The 16,772-nt window shown below is 42.2% G+C and overlaps 1 protein-coding gene across 1 annotated transcript; it reads right to left on the bottom strand.

Annotated features, from left to right (window-relative positions):
• Nucleotides 1-11,471: 11,471 nt before the first annotated feature.
• Nucleotides 11,472-12,155, bottom strand: LOC112178692 (disease resistance protein RUN1-like). Its single transcript, XM_024316882.2, has one exon. The coding sequence runs from the start codon at nt 12,153-12,155 to the stop codon at nt 11,472-11,474; it is 684 nt and encodes a 227-aa protein (XP_024172650.2).
• Between the last annotated feature and the right edge of the window lie 4,617 nt (nt 12,156-16,772).

Below are 16,772 nucleotides of genomic sequence, written 5' to 3'. Positions count from 1 at the left end.
CGGGCATGTCTTCATACTTCTCCGCAAAGCAATCCTTAAATTCTAATAACAACTCAGTGAGCCTCTGTTTCTCGCTAGGCTCTAAGTAAGCGCTGATAGCCACCTCCACAGGCTCGCTCACTGTTCCCAGATTAACCCTTTTAGTAGGATCCACTATGCCAAAAAATGTATCAGACGACAGACCGAAACTGTTGTCTGATTTGGAGTGCCACCGTTGTAGAGCGAGCCGTTGTCTGTTGAAAATTCAGACAACGGTGGAACACAGTTGTCTGATAAACAAACAGGCAACGGGTATGTGGTATAACTGTTGTGTGATTGCTCGACAGATGGCTCGGCAGGTGTCATGCGCAGCTGCGCAGCAGTTGAAGTGCTGCCTTCAGACAACAGTGTTTGGTTTCAAGCTGTTGTATGTTAAGCATATCAGACAACATACTTTTATTTTTTGTGTTGTCTGATTGATCCTCAAACTTCAGTGCTTGGACTAGATCTGTTGTATGATCAACATTTGGGACAACGGAGTTCAATTGCAACTGTTGTATGATTTAGTTTTTGGACAACAGAGTTCAATTGCTTCTGTTGTGTGAGTATAAATTAGAACACACTACTTTGTTATAAACTGATGTGTGATATGAATGATTACAGTGTGGCTGTTCCATTTTTGGCTATTCAGACAACGTTGAGTCGTCATTATATCTATTATGTTGTCTGATCATTTGAACATCCATTCCTGAATTAAATTGGTCCATTTACCAAATGAACAGTAGTTCATCAAATGTAAACATTGCAAACCATCAAATGAGTAATCTATCCAATACTTTAAAACTTCAAAAGCAAAAATGGTGCGCATTTCCCAATCATCTAAGCCAACATTTAAACTAAAAAAGCATTCTAGTGCATGCCCATCTACTTGGGACATCAAAAGCTGATACACATTTATGTTGTTCCAAAACATCGCACATATATGGTGCATGAAAATGTACCATCTACTTGGGTCTCTTTGGGTTTTGTGGTTCTTCTTCACAATCTGCAAATGTTGCAATAAAGAAGCTTGCTTTTTGAAAATGGAGGACTTGAGTTGTTAAAGACTTGAGCTTTGAGGCGGTTTTGCTCATCTAGGGAAGTGTTCCATACCTTGCCACCACAAATGAAAAAAGAACAAAAAATTTATGTAGATAGAAAAAATAAAAATTGCAAAGCACTATAGTCTCCAATGTAACAGAAAAGCAAAAACAAAAATTGAAACAAAAAATAAAGTTACATTTGCTGGAAAAATAGCATACCTTGCCACCATAAACTCATTCCATGAATTATATGTTCTTTCAAGTCCAGTAGAGCAACTGATATCAAAGACTTACGAACATATATACCTGTGGACCGGGGGGTATTGTGAGAATTCCAACATATATGAGTTGGAATACCTGCGTTGAAGAAGATATGGCTCCAGTAGGCCTTTGAAATCTGCAACCATTGAAAATCTAAGTTTCTTCTTCATTAGTGTCGATCATGAAAGTGAAATGGCTACTGATAAAAATTGAGAGAGAGAAAATTAATAAAAATGAAGATGCAAAAGGCTGTTTTCCTGCAGCTAATATTAAGAAACTTGGTAACTTTGTGCAAGCTGCCTAGATGGATGTTCACAAAAATCTAATATTTTGAATACAAGACGTTACTCTAGTCAGACTCATTCCATATTTCCATTCAATCAGGATGTGGTACACATGGTGTGGCAAACAAGTCAGCCGCCCCATTAATATGGCTTAATTGGGTTGTTATTACAAGAGTACTTGATAGTTTTATTTTGTTCTGGAGAGAATAGCTCACATATCACACAAAATTGTTAGAATCAGTCAATTGTAGAGACACCCCATAAATCTACATTTATGTCTGCAACTCTATGCTAAATTAAAATAACATCAAGCTATTGCAGCCTAGCATAGGTATAAACCTAGCAAGGTACCAGAGGCATATGTTCAAAAACTTCAATAAGAGAACTCACCAAATCAGTAACCAAATTATAAGTCATTAAATATAAGTATTATTACCAAACACAAAAATCACTTGAGTTGCATATGGCTCCAAAAGACTTTTTCTTCACTTTATTCTCCTAAAAACGTATAAACTAAATTTTATGTTTTCTTCAAATTCCATTCAACCAATTTATGTACAAAGTATTTACAACACACACAGATCAGAGGTCTTCCATTCCAAGTAAGAAACCAAAATATTTATATGTTTCTGCATTATTAATCATATATGATCTCACAAGTATATTCAACAGTACCGCTAAACCCGAATTAGTACCTCTGGAAAATATCCCAAAGCCAACAGTGCCTGGCATCCACAGTCAGACTTGCAAATCAAAAGAAAAGTCATTAAGACCATTAATATTGCATTGAGTCGTCATATGTTCACAATCAGCAAAATGCATTCAGTTCCACCTTGCAAGAGCACATAGTTCCCACAACACCCATAAAAATTCTTCAGTGTTTGGAGAATCAAAGAAAGTCAAAATTACCATTTTACAAGGGTGATCATTGCTTTGACTTTAGCATCCATATCTGTATATATAACACCAGAGGCAGCAGAGAGTCCAACGAATTGCCAAAGACCAGAAGAGGCTTCCACAGCTTTGGCTATAGACCAAATATAGACATCACCTTCGGCAGATCCAAAATCAACCTAATTGTCATTTGATTAGACATTGTTTGGTTACACGGTTACAACCTTAATTCTGAAGTAATTTCTTGGCTGAAATCAGTGCCAACCTGATAGGCAGGAATCAAGGCCTAAGATGAAGGCATTTCGAAGCACTCCTAGCTTCCAATCCGAATGTTAAATGCCAAAAAGATACAAGAAACTGTAGTTACAATTTGCAATTACATGACAATTTAATTCAAGATAAACCTGCACATCTCAGACTCTAACTACAACAGAAATTGCATTTACATAACAGTTAGTACTACTTTATGACCGTGATTTCAACCTACTTAAAATTTCAAATCATGCCTACGGATGAATGTAACTCATAAATTAGAAATATATTAACAGAACTTATCATCACAACACTGATCATGACTTTTCCAAAAGAAAAAAATAAAGAGTAAAACTTCATAGTTCACATAGCAATTAGAAGGCCAATAATCATATGCACCTGGAATCAGATTCATTAAACTAATGCAGAATGGAGTGCTTACTTCAAATTCTATGTATCCAAATAGTTGGAACAGAGAGTACAATCCCACCTGCAATGTGCAAATAAATAACATGAGCCCATTTTCGTTACACAAACAAATATATAACATGGAGGAAATTAAGAATATCTGCAAAAGATGAAGAGTATGGTCATTTTTAGCCAAAGAGCTTCCTTTAAGCACATTGGCATATGAAAACAGAATAAAAGACTAGAATAGATAAACATAGAGATACAAAAAGGACATAAGCTAAAGTATCAGATTTCCAACAATTAAATGAATGTTAAATTCATCCACCTGCCATTCTAATGGATCAACTGATATACCAATTATGAATCAAATACGTATCAACAGTGCAAATTATTAAACTTACAAACTATTACTCCAAAACACTACATTCAAAATCCACCAGGATTTCGAATCCAAATCAACCTCCTTTAGATCGTCTAATTCACAGCCACAAACCTTGGTGGCTAGTTACTTCCTTGAATCCTTTCCTCAAGTTTACTTACAACCAGTTTGCTTAGTACAGGCCATCTGAAACACATAATCAAAATTGTTTTAACATAGATCATCAACAAATTACAAGTCCAAGCCATATCAAGAACAGATCCGAATCATACCACAATAAACAATTACCTAAACGCACAATTACCAAAATTTGAAAACATTATTTTGAAGTCCTAGCATCCAGGCGGTTCTAAAATCATGAGAAATTCATAACATAAATTAAAACCGAAAACGAACTTACTTGGCTCTGATTGAATCCATAGTACAGATGAATGGCTTGTCTTAATCTCCCAATCCAACAATCACAGGTTGAATGAAGCATGGACCAAACCTAAATCACAAAAACGAAAACACGATTGGGATTCATATGCTATTAACATTCAACACTAGCAAAAAATTACACCAATCAAAATCAACACTAACAAACCCTAACCCTAAGAGAAGAACAAGAAGTTCTAACTTACAAAATCTAAGCATCAGTGGCAAGCCCGGAGAGGCCGAGGAAGAGCCTATTGCTGACTCTATAAATCTTCTTGAAGTAGGTGGCAATTGACTGGAGCTGAACGGGAAGGCGGCGATCGGAGGCGACGGCTAAATCGGACTACCCATCGTCATCGCTTCTTCCTAGTCTTGGCTGGTGTGAAATCGGAATCTGAAGTCGGGAAATTTTGGAGCCGGCAATGTCGATTCAAGCTGCGACTGAGCCGTCATCATTGAGACTCTGTTCGGTTCCTCCGTGAAAAGAGACAGTCGAGGGAGTGAGCGGAAGAGAAGGAGGTGGTGGTGACCGTGTAAAGAGAGCGGGAGAGGAAGGAGGAGAGGGATAGGGTTTCGAGGAAGAGCGAGAGAGAAAATGGGTCGCCAGTTTGCTATGTATTGTCGAAGAGTCGAAGACAACGTGAACGAGACAAAAGTGGGAAATCTGACTAAGTGACCGCGTATGTGAAAATTTTCAACTTTGTGTTTTCCGCGTTTTTTAAAATTTTGTATTCAAACTATAGACAGTAAAAACTGATGTTTTGACTTTGTATAATCAATTCAGACAACAGATAAATGAATTTTCGTTGTCTGATAGTCTACACTGAAACTTCATTTTAGGGTCCCAACAAGCAAATCTCCCGCTTGGTGCAAATCACAAATTCATTTCTTCCGCCTAAGATTACTATCGAACATTTACACAACAAAAATAAGCAATTCCGTTGTAGGAGCTTACAATCGTGTACCATCATTTCACCCAAAAATTGGCCTTCTTGGGGCTACTCACTCTCATTTTGGGGTACATATGATTTTCTTCCAAACTTGCACGACGGAAACAAAAAAATGTGTTGTATGTTATTTTGCAACTTACTCTCATACAACATATACAACTATACTGTTGTGTAAGGTGAGTCAAAATTTCGACCCAAATTTGAGCAAGGTGAGGAGGAAATTTTTTTTACATTCAGACAACAGAAAAATCCTTAAAACTGTTGTACAATAATCTTGGACCCAAAAAATTTGATGTATGACCTCCTTATACAACGCCAATCTCATTAAACCTGTTGTGTGAAGCAGTTTCAGTGATCACACAACGGAAATTTTTTTTTCGTTGTCTAAAAAGTGTAGTGTGATGCATTTTTTGGCATAGTGATCTCTGACTTTAGGAGGTGTGTCGTCCAGCGCTGCCGGGGCGAGTTGAATGCTGACTTCATCTTCGCGCTCCAGATCAGAAAGTTCTTCATTAACGACCTCTAAGGTCGCGATGCGATCATAAGCCTCTTTTTCCACCATGTATGACGATAGCCGTTCGTGTATCGAGTGGAAGGCCTCTATCCCCTCCACCGAGAGGTTGTAATCCATTGATCAGTTAAAGGTTTGGGCACAGCGTGGCCAGGCCTTTCCAAGCCTTCTTTTGCGAGCGTAAGCCCCCACTGTGCCAGTTCAGAGGCCGTCACCCCTATGGGGCAGCCCTTATCATCAATGCCACTAACCTGTAATGGAGTGATAGGCTCCAAATAGTATCTGGCATCTACATAATTCGCGGAGATCGAGAATGGACGAGGATCTGCTTTGATCACCTCCGCTGTATCTGTCTCCCTATTCCACATAACCAGCTCTTGATGAAGTGTTGAGGGTACGCAGTAACTCCTATGGATCCAGTCTCTGCCTAAAATGGCACTGTAGGCCGCATAGCAATCCGTCACGAAGAAGGCATAAACCCCCTCCGCTGGGCCTACCTTAATACGTAGGAACAATAATCCCAAGGTTTTTGTTACAGTACCCGCGAAATTTTTGAGCGCGAGGGACGTGGACTGGATTTTCTCCCTCTTGATCCCAAGCAAGTGCATGGTCCTGGTAGTGACGACGTTAACGGCGGCTCCAGTATCAATCATGATTTTACTAACTTTGATACCGCCGACGTCTGCCGTGATGTATAATGGTCGCATGTGTTGGACCATAGCTGGCGTGGGCTTGGAGAAGTTCATGAGTGACCCCTTGTTTGGAGCCCCTTCCGTTTCCTGAGGGACCGCATCTTCTATAGGTGTCGCGGCCGCTGACGTGACCTGCAGTGACTGTACACTCTCTTCTTCGGCCCCCACACAGTCCTGAGCAGCGACTGGTAATGCATATCTTTCGGGGAGCACATAGACCATATTGCAAGAAACGTCAGTCGTCCCTGTCTCCTCCATGCCATCCTCCAAGTCAAGCTTAGGTTCCTCTGCCGGGATATCAGTTTGGAATTGCTTAGCCAAACAATCCACCAGTGACCCTTCTGTGAGGCCTTTTACCTCGCAATGTTCAAGCTCTTGTGCCACAGCAACCGGCTTAGGAGTTTCCGGCTTCATGCGCTCCTCCGAGGCAGAGATGACGACACTTTGGACTTTCTTGGGCCTCCACTGTAGAGTGTCGCTAGTCCTATCCTTGCCCCCCAGTCTGTCGAAGACCGAAGCTTTGATCACTGGCTCCTCACGGAATAGCCTGCGCTTGACATGTGGTCCCGAGTTGGCGAGCTCTCCATTCGTGCAAGGGGAGGTGAGCGCTCCTCAGCAATCCTGCAAAACACACTGGGCTTTGATGCCCCAGTCGGTGAATCTGCTTGTTTGTTAAGGCTACGGGGAGGTCTCAACGGTTTAGCGGTCAACGCCTCCATCTCTCTCTGGTATTGCTCAGGCGACTTGACCAGTTGTGAAGGCTTGATCAGGCCCTGATTGAGAGCCTCTAGCGCACGCTTGGCTTCCCCAAACCTGCGTTGTAGCTTCCTTTTTCTGGACGAGCTAATCTCCACCGCCTTCCCTTTTTCCCTGGTGTACCATTTGCCCTCCTTGATGGTATTGGCTGAAGCAGGTGGAATGTAGGGCTTGGTCAGAATATTCTTGTACTCTCTCTTAGACTTCTCCTCCTGTTTCGGCCCGCTTGCGGCTGCTTTCAATTTCATGAATAAGTTGGAGTCCTTGGGGGATGGTGGTGATTCCGTCTTCTCTCTCTCTCTTGGACTGGAAGGCTGATAGTTTCGCGACGACGAGGCCCACTTGATTTGTGGTAGGGAGCCAAAGTGAAATGTCTGCTCGACCTCTTCGTGCGACACTTGAATACCGCATTCTTCTTTACATCGCGAGCATAAGATCACGGGCGAGGCCTGACTGTTTGATTCAATTTTACCCTTCGCGGGTGCCTCATCCGTGGAGGACTTCTCACCTTGCTCATTCGAACCCAAATCCAGAGTTGGTTTCCGTCGCTGCTGTTTGGTCCAGTCTACATTGACCATGTTGATCCCAGTGTCTGGAAAGGGATCTACGTCGCCTAGTGCCGCCGCTGTGACTGGAGCCTCTACCTGCAAACTACCATTATTAAGCCATACCTGAATCTGGTCTTTGAGCTTTACACAGTCCGCGGTATTGTGATTCCACAGATTATGGAACTTGCAATATTTCTTCCCCTTCAACTGCTCTGGCCGCGGAAAAGGTCCAAAATCAGTCTTCACCATTTTCGCGATCATTTCGTCAAGGATCTCATGGGCCTTATTGGCATCATAAGTATATGTCGCGAACTCCGGTTTGGTGAAGGCCACCGATTTGAGCTTAACGGGCTCCTTGGAAATTTTCAACTGTTTCAAGGATGGATTCTTTTTTCCGGTTAACTAGTAAGCCGCTATATCATTCTCCTCGTCCTCTTTATCATCCTGGACCACTTCTTCAGCGTTATGATGGTAGTAAGGGTCGTAGGTGGCCGGTTGGTAGCTCAAGGCTGCTACGGTACGATGTTTTCCTGGCACGTACGTTCCTCTGGAGGCATTCTTCCTCGCATCTGTTTCTCTGAGGAGATGCTCGAAACTGCCTACCTCTGTGATGAGTTCCCCCATCGACTGAATCATGCTGCCATGCTGCTTCTTTCGTTGACGGGGTTCCAAACCCTTGACCGCCAACTTGACTAACTCCTTCTCAGGCAGGATGACATTCAGCTTGGCCTTCTGGATTTGAAAGCGTTGAAGGTAGGCAACCGCTGATTCTGTAGGCTGCTGGGCCATCTGAGTGAGAGAAGCTAAGTCTACTTCAGGCTCAATAGTCCCAAAAGTCTCACGGAAAAGCAGTTCCATTGCCGGCCAGTCCGCCACTGTTCCTGGTCGAAGCTTGGAAAACCATCTGAAGGCGGCGCCTGACAAAGAAGTGCAAAAAATCCTGCATTTGAGGATATTATCATTCTGGTATTGGCCACACTGTACCCTAAACCTGGCCAAATGTGTTGCCGAATCTTCAGTGTCTTCCCCTGAAAAGGTAGAAAAGATGATATTCTTATATCCTCTGGGAAAAGGCGCGAGCATGATGTGTGGCGGGAAAGGTCCCTCATATACCCCATTTGGCTGGGCCCTAGGGTTGGCCAATCTGATCATCTCCTCTACTTCATCACGTCTTACATAATCTGGGCCTGGAGGAGGAGGAGGTGTCGCCACAGTCTGGCGAGTAGCTTGCACAGGTACTGCCTGGTTTATAATTGCCGACTCTTCTCCGACATGCACGACGCGGGTAGTAGCCTGCTGCTGGAGAGTTACCGCTGGCCTAATCTCTTCCTTTGACAAAGCTGTTATCTTGATCGGGGTGCCGGTCGGGTCGAGCCCATAATAACTTCCCGGTAGTTCTTGATACACCATTTCTGTCCCATCGCTGTCGTACTGAACGAACGTAGTGGGGTCAGATGAAGTCCCCGCGCCCTTTGAGGCCTGATGCCTCTGTCTGGTGGCGTGTCCGTCTGACGAAGCAGTCTTTTCCTTGCTGCCTCTAATAACCAGCGCTTGTTCTTTATTCTTCAGCGGTGTAGCAGCACCAGTAGCTGAGGAAGAAACAGCATTGTTGTTAGTCTTCTCGCGCTGATTTGGCGGTACGTACTTGCCTGAACCGGATGGTTGGCCAAGAGAGCCAAGGATAGCATTAGGATCCCCTAAAGTTTTGTTCAACACTTCTCTTGCTTGATTCAATTCTGTTCTCTGCATAGCCACCTCGGTTGCTAGGTTAGCCCCATCCTTGCGAAGACCTGCCATGTCCGACGCGGTCTGCTTGGTGTGGTCAGCTATAGCCTCCAAGATCACCTTTTGACGCTGATCCTGCTCGCAAGCGATACCTGCGGCATGTGCCTTTACAGCACTTTCTGATTGTGCAATCTGCTGTCGGGTATCCTCTGTATGTCGAGTCATACGCTGATCAAGTTCGCGTAGGAACTTATCTGCCTTTGCGGTTTCCCTGGCAAAATCAGCGTCCATCTTCTTGCGATGGTTCTCGATATTCTCCATGATGATTGCGAACCTGACCTCAGAGGTCGCTCCATCCGGAATAGGCTTCGGAACAAAAGCCTCTCCTTCTCCACTGCCCACTGCAGTGTTGACAGTGGTGTGGATAACAGGCTCGCTGGCCTGATTAACACTGACATTCTGACCCTCAATAGCGGTCAGGTGATTCTCATCTTGTCCAGCTGACATATCGGGTGATTGGGGCTAATGAGAGAATCGTTGGGCTACTTGTTCTTCAGAAAGACCACGACAGTCCGCGTGAGAATGTGGTCTGTAACTGGAGGTCTTATGTTTTGAGCAGTTAGCGTAGCCCTTTTGGTAAGGGTTATCGCTAGACTTCCCAATGGCTGCGTTCACAAAGAAACACTATTGGGTCCCACTGGGCGTGTCAAAATGTTTGGCTCCAAAACCAGTTGGTGTGCAAACAGTCTCTTTTGAGCGTGTGATTGCGTAGGCGTGCCAGCACCGCGGGGTGCAGTCGTCGGAGTAGTCCCTTGACCTGACTTCTTCTTCAAGCGTTGTGGACGAGGAGAGCACTAACCTCATCACAGGGTTCTTCTCTTGCCTTTCGGAAAAGGACTTTTGCCTTACGGATAAGGACTTTGGGTGTGATCTCTTCGCGTTCACCGTATCGATACTTAGTGTCGTAGACTAAGCAAAGCAATCACTGAGAAGTTGTGAGAAAGCACGGGTTTTGCTAAAGCGTGACTTTAGCTTTGCTGGGTGCGAGGGCGTTACCCTTGCTTCGCTGGTTGTGTCGGTGGCAGTAGTACTGGCAGTCGGCTCGCGAGGAGACTAGGACTGGAAGCACGGTCGCCGGGTTGATCTGGTGATGCTGACAGTCGGCTCGCAAGGAGACTAGGACTGGCGGGCGGTCACCGGGTTTCAACGAGGTTGAAGGTTTGCTCCGTAGAGGCTTTGTAATCGCTGGGGTTGATTGATTAGAGAGAGGTCCCTGATTTCGCCGCTTAACCCTGTATTTATACCCTAGGGTTTCGACTGCTCCTTGCCCTAGAAGGATTATTAATTGAAGTTTCCTATTTAATCTCTACTGCTCGATCTCAAGAAGGTTTCGTCTCCTTATGAGTCACGGAATGGGCGAAGCTATACCCCAAACCCGAGTAGCTTTATTTTTGGGCCGCAGGTATCGGCCCACTGGCTTAAACCCACCAAAGGATCCTACCAAAAATACTTTTGGGCTCAAACAGATCTGATTCCAAGTCCTTCGACCTAGTTGGTAGATCTCCACTTGCAGCAACATTTGTGCACTTATTAAAACATGGAAATTCCGGAATTCTATGAACACTACTGCTTTCCATATTTAAAGATGTAAATCCTTGTGGTAGAGCAGGAAAATGGTATCTAGGCATTTCTGGGAAATGGTGTTTCCTAAGAGTCAGGTCTTGTTGAGATAAATAGTTCAACTTCAGTCTTCCCAACCAGGATGGTACTCGACTTATAGTTGTGCGACTTGCAAGAAAAGGAGATTCCCAATTAAATATCGACACTAAACGAGTGCAACCTTCTGCAAACAGGGATAAAAGACTTAATGGCAGATCTTTGCAAATTTAGGGCGAGTCCTTCAATCTTTTTAGTTCCCGGCTAAGAGAAGGCACTGAGTAAGAAGAAGCTTGTTTGGATGTGAAAACTGATATATGCGCTAATGTGCATAGGAAGTCATGAATGCATTTATACTCATACGACCACAGTAATGAATTAATAATGTAGAATACAAAGACAAGTCTTGGTTGGAAAGTACATACAGATTTTTCTGTCATGACATTTATTACATCTTCCTGACACCACAGTCTACTACGTTTTTCAGGGTCTTTAGGGGATTCTGCCCGAACAACTTCTCTGCCCATGTCTCGAAGCAAATCATGAATCATTCGCTTGTTTTTTTCACCAACAGTTACTAGGCAACGTTGAATGAGGACACTGATTCCGTTATCTGCAGAAAGATCACAGCCATCAAGTATTTGTATGACATAGCTCTTGTCCATTCTAATGAATTAGAAACAAGATATGTGGAGGAATATGTCCCCCTGGTTCTCATCAAGTGCATCAAAGCTTGTTTTGAGGATTTTATGAATTTTGTCATCAGGAAACTTTTCCAACTTCTTCAATGTGCTTTCCCAATGGCTTATGCTCCCTTTAAAGAGAAAAGACCCTAAAACTTCAAGAGCCAATGGTAAACCTCCACAGTAAGTAACCACTCTCCTTGTGAGTTTCAAAAATCCTGAATCAGGACAAGGATTGTGAAAAGCATGCCAACTAAAGAGCTCAAGTGCTTCCTTTTCCTTCATTTCTTGAGTCAGATGTATACTATCCACTTCAAGTAGCTCTAGCAAATGTCGATCTCTGGTTGTTATAATAATTCTACTTCCTGGACCAAATGAATCACTCCTTATAGCTAATGCAGTTAATTGGTCCACATCATCTACATCATCAACAATGACAAGTACCTTTTTGCTTCCAAGTCTTTCTTTTATCAGAATGATCCCTCTATCAGCATCACCTACCTCTACCTTGGTTGGTTTTAAGATATCAGAAAGAAGTCTTTCTTGTAAAGTAATCTTACCGTTCAACTCCTTTGCAGTCTCCCTAACACTTCCAATGAAATTATTACTTTCAAAGCTACTATAAACTTTGTTATAGATAGCTTTTGCAACTGAAGTTTTCCCACTTCCACCCATACCCAAAATTCCAATCATGCGAACATCATCATCTACTCCTTCACATAAAGAATTACTGATATCTTCAATGCGAGAATCTATTCCAACAGGGTATACAGCCACATGTAAGTAGGTGTTGTTCAGCAGTGTACTGATCTCATGAGCAATGCGTTTGATAAACTCTGCTTCAGGCCTGTTGAGGAGATGCAAAAGATAAACCAACATGAAAAATCAAACTGAACTAACAGATTATTCATCGTGATTGTAGATTGCCAAAGAAAACAAGATTAGAATAAGGGTAAAGCAGTGTACATCCACTAATGTAGACAGTTAGCACACCAGTTTTCTTACAACCTTTCCATTCTGAATTTACATTTTAAGAAACTATCTTATTTATTTGATATAAGACTTAAAACGTATTAAACAAACGAACGAAAGCATTTTAACTTCCTGGCGCCATGGAAGGCATTTCCAATTCTACATGTTTATGTGTCGTTTATAAGAAATGTTGAGTAAATTTTTGAGTTTCAAAATTAGCATGAGCCTTGACTAAAATTCAACTTGCTGGAAACTAATTACCTAACATCGAAAATGCATGAACTAAATTGAATAAAGAGATGAACCAAAAGATGCAAAGAAGTAATTCTACATTACATACTGATCGGTCTTGACCTCCCAGCCAGACAAATTTGCAGCTTGTCGAAGAGCAGATCTCCAGCCGGATATCTCATCTTGTGTTCGTCTATTTAGAGCTTCATGTTTCTCAAATGCCTTGCCAAAACTACCCTTCTGATGCCTGACATCAGAAGCATCAACATGATAGAATATTGGGAGTACCTTTTGCTAGCTCCAGTGTTTTTTGACACTCCAGGATGTGCACCAGCTCGTCAAGACACCAACTCGAACCCGCATAGTTCTCTGAGAAGACGACGAGAGAGATCCTAGAGCCTTGGATTGCCCCGATCAATGCGGGTGATATATCCTCCCCTTTTCTTAGTTCCTCGGAATCCCTGAAGGTCCTGAATCCGGCACGAGTTAACGCCATGTAGAGGTGGTCCGTGAAGTTGTTGCGTGTGTCTCCGCCTCGGAAACTCAAGAACACGTCGTACATCCAACTTGTCTTTGTGGAAGAGGAGGAGGATGAAGCCATTTCTAGTGTTTCAGAGTGAGTGAGAACTGAAAAATGACGACTTGCTTCACAATCCTCACCCTCATAATAAAGGCGTGGGGGCTGGGGGAAGTCTTAAGTCAATTCCAGAAAGGTTGATTCTGGAGAACCAATAATGCGCAAAACTGCCCCTTTTTTTATTTTTTTTTGGCATTGAACAAAGCAAAGAAACAACCGAGAACAACAAAGCAAGAAAACAGGAAGGCAAGCAACAAAGCAAAAAGAACAACAGGGAAAGCGAAAAACTACAAAAAAAGAAACTGCAATTTGGACGCGTTTTGGATACAGATAATTTAGAAGTTGTTGGGTTGCATATTCTTCGAAAGTTCCGTTTTTTATTTTTATTTTTCTTTTCTTTTTTCCCCACTTTGGGTAAAAAGTTGGAAGTTGTTGGGTGTAGATTCTTTGAAGGGATTTTGTCCATTTACTCCATTTCTAGGGATTTTTTTCCCACTTACCCCATTAAGTTTTTTTAATTCTCTCTTACTTAATACACTCTAAGGGAGTCTTCCCTAATATCTTTTTTTTGTTTTTATTTTTTTTTTAATACCATTTTACCCTCACCCCCTTGTTACTTAGAGAGAGAGAGAAAAAAAATAGAAGAGAGAGAAACCATGGGAGCTTCGCCGGAGCCCGTCACCGGCAGCCTGAATCCTGTCACCGGGCGCCGGAATCGGGTCACCGGTCGCCGGATTCCGGCCAACGTTCACCGGAATCCGGTCACCGGTCGCCGGATTTCGGTCACCTACTGCCGCCCACCGGAATTTGCTGAAAATCTCACCGGAAAGTTTTTTTGCCCCCAATAGACATCTATTGCCCCCTAGTAGATGGGCAATAAACCTCTATTGCCCCCCAATAGACGACTATCAACCATGTATTGCCCCCCAATAGAAGCCTATTGCCCCCCAATAGGACTTTCAGTTGCCAGAATGGGAACTAATCTCCCTAAATTTAGACAAATAAAACTTTGATTATAGAAAAAAAACAAGGAGATTACATCAATTCAAAACGTCTATTGCCCCCCAATAGAACTTTCGATAGCCAAAATGAGAACTAATCTAAGCAGAGAAATACACCCAGGAGGAGCAGATTCTCAACATCATTAGCCACTTTCTCCCACAGATGAGAGAAAAGGAGAAAATTGAAAACAGAGGAAGTCCTCATGTGGGAGCAAAATGAAGCAGAAACGAAACAAATTGAACTAACAAAGAAATGAAAGACAGAAGCATCGACTACTGATGGATTGTAACACAGAATCATTTCAAATTCTTACAGTCAAAAGCATCAAAATGCAAAAACAAAATAATCATTTCATATTGGATAGTGCAAACCCTATAACAAGCAATCAAACCAGAAATGCAATTGAATCTGAATCGGATGTGAAGAGTGGCTCAATTGAATCTGGATCGGATGTGAAGAGTGCGTCGGAAAACATGAGCATCTCCTCCACTGTGAGCATCGGAAATAGCAGATAGTAGAATGATTGGGTCAGAGTTCGCCGGTACGGTGACGACGTCGACGGACGCCGATTTCGCCTTCGCCTTCAACGACAATAACTTCTCTGACCGGTTGATCCGGATCAAGATCATGGTCGGCTGTTCGAGAAAGCTGAGATCCTCGTCGTCCTCAACATCTCCTCCGTCTTCTCCTTCTCGAGCCTCAGAGCCAAAGGAAGAACAAGGCCGTCGAATCCATCGTTGATCAGAATAAACTTGTCCCCGGCGCCATGATCTCCGGCGGAGACAGCGTTTTCCGAGGTGTGGTGAAGGCGGCGGAGGAGCGAGTTAGATCTCTGGGAGGCGCTGACGATGTCGTTTTCGTCGATTTCCGGGAGGACCAACTCCTTCTTGCTCCATGGCGATGGCGGCATAGCCAGTAGCGACGGGAAGGGAGGGGGCCGGCGTCATGGGCATCGTGCTGGAGAGAGAGAGAGAGAGAGAGAGAGAGAGAGAGAGAGAGAGAGAGAGAGAGAGAGAGAGAGAGAGAGAGAGAGAGAGATGAAAGATAAAATAGAGTGGCATTCTGTAGTTTATTAATTAAGGTGAGGGTAAAATTGTCATTTGAATTTAAATTGGGTTAGTGGGAGTAAAAATTTGTTGGTGGGGTAAGTGGGATAACTTTGGCTCATTTTCAGGCTTTTGGTCAAGGACCCTTCTTTGAAAGTTCCCTTTTCTCTCACAATCTACTAACATATCTCATCCAAAATGCTGGAAGAGATTCAGAAATTGCATTCCCTAAAACCTTTCTCTTTTTTTTTTTTTTTGAACAAAGGTAATTCATTTAATGAAGTACAAACAGGAAAAGCAAACAAAGAAAAAACAAAGAACCACCAAATCCGAGGTGGTTCAGAAACAGCATCCTTACAAAGTATCTATATGTAATGTGGCTGAGAAACCTAGTCAGCTTCTTTTGTTTTCTATTTTATAATTTGAAATAATAACTCTATTGATTAATTATATTTCATAATTTTTTTAATATATAAAAGTTAAATTGGTAAAAAAATTTCAGTTTTGGAGAGCATGCTCTCTTTTCTTAATAATAACTAGCATTTCTCCACGCATGCTCTGCATGTGCAATTTATTATTATTTTTTTTCCAGAAAATAAAAAAGAAAGGGAGCTTCTATTAATACCTCCAAAATTGTTATTTAGACCTCTCACTTTTTCCAAGTAATAGTTGACTTTGTCAACTTATGTCAAATTACCAATAAAGATACAAATAAGGAAAAAAAAAATCTCTTTTTATCTCTACGAACAGTAATAGTCTTCAACTTGGGAAAAATTTTCTCCTCCAATGTAAACCCTAAAATATATATCGCCAAATGTTATTTAATGTTGAAGTCAATATTTTCTGAATTTGACTTTGTCTTAGTAAAGTGATAGACTTCCTTGCTCACATAGCTGACAATTTAAAAAGATCTATCACTGCACTATAAAAAAAATAATAATAAAAGGAGAGAAAATGGGAAATACAAAGACACCTCAGTTGATGAAGCCCTACTCATTCTGAATGCAATCAAATATGTGAACGAGCGGCGACAAAAAGCAGTACTTCGGCACGTTTATATGACAAACGCAGCAATGGGTAGTTGTCCACAAGATCTTCTTGCACATCATTAGTGCAGAGCAATTTTATGTGGAACTATTCTATCGATATGATGAAAAATTCGACCATTTGATATAAATCTATGGAGAATGCACTAGACTCATGGTTGATTATTGTAATTTCCTCCACTATCCCATACATATCTAAAACAAAAGGATCATGCATGTTCATTTCAAGCTGCTATGGAAACAAGTAGGAGAGAATCAGTTTAGGGACAACGACACCTAAATGCAATGAAAATAATACTTGGAAAACATATTTATACGAGATGATGAGCAAACATGCATGGTATTATTGCCTACGCTAACCAAGAGTCGACAATTCATTGAAAAAATGCTAGAACTCGTATATGGAGGATGAACTTCC

The sequence above is a fragment of the Rosa chinensis genome, chromosome 7 (genome assembly GCF_002994745.2).
Source record: "Rosa chinensis cultivar Old Blush chromosome 7, RchiOBHm-V2, whole genome shotgun sequence".
NCBI lineage: Eukaryota > Viridiplantae > Streptophyta > Magnoliopsida > Rosales > Rosaceae > Rosa > Rosa chinensis.
Note: the sequence above shows the minus strand (reverse complement) of the source record. Positions and strands in the feature narration are given on the sequence as shown.

Excerpts from the sequence above, each read along its gene's own strand:
- LOC112178692 (XM_024316882.2), bottom strand. The coding sequence starts at position 12,155 with ATGGGTGGAAGTGGGAAAACTTCAGTTGCAAAAGCTATCTATAACAAA.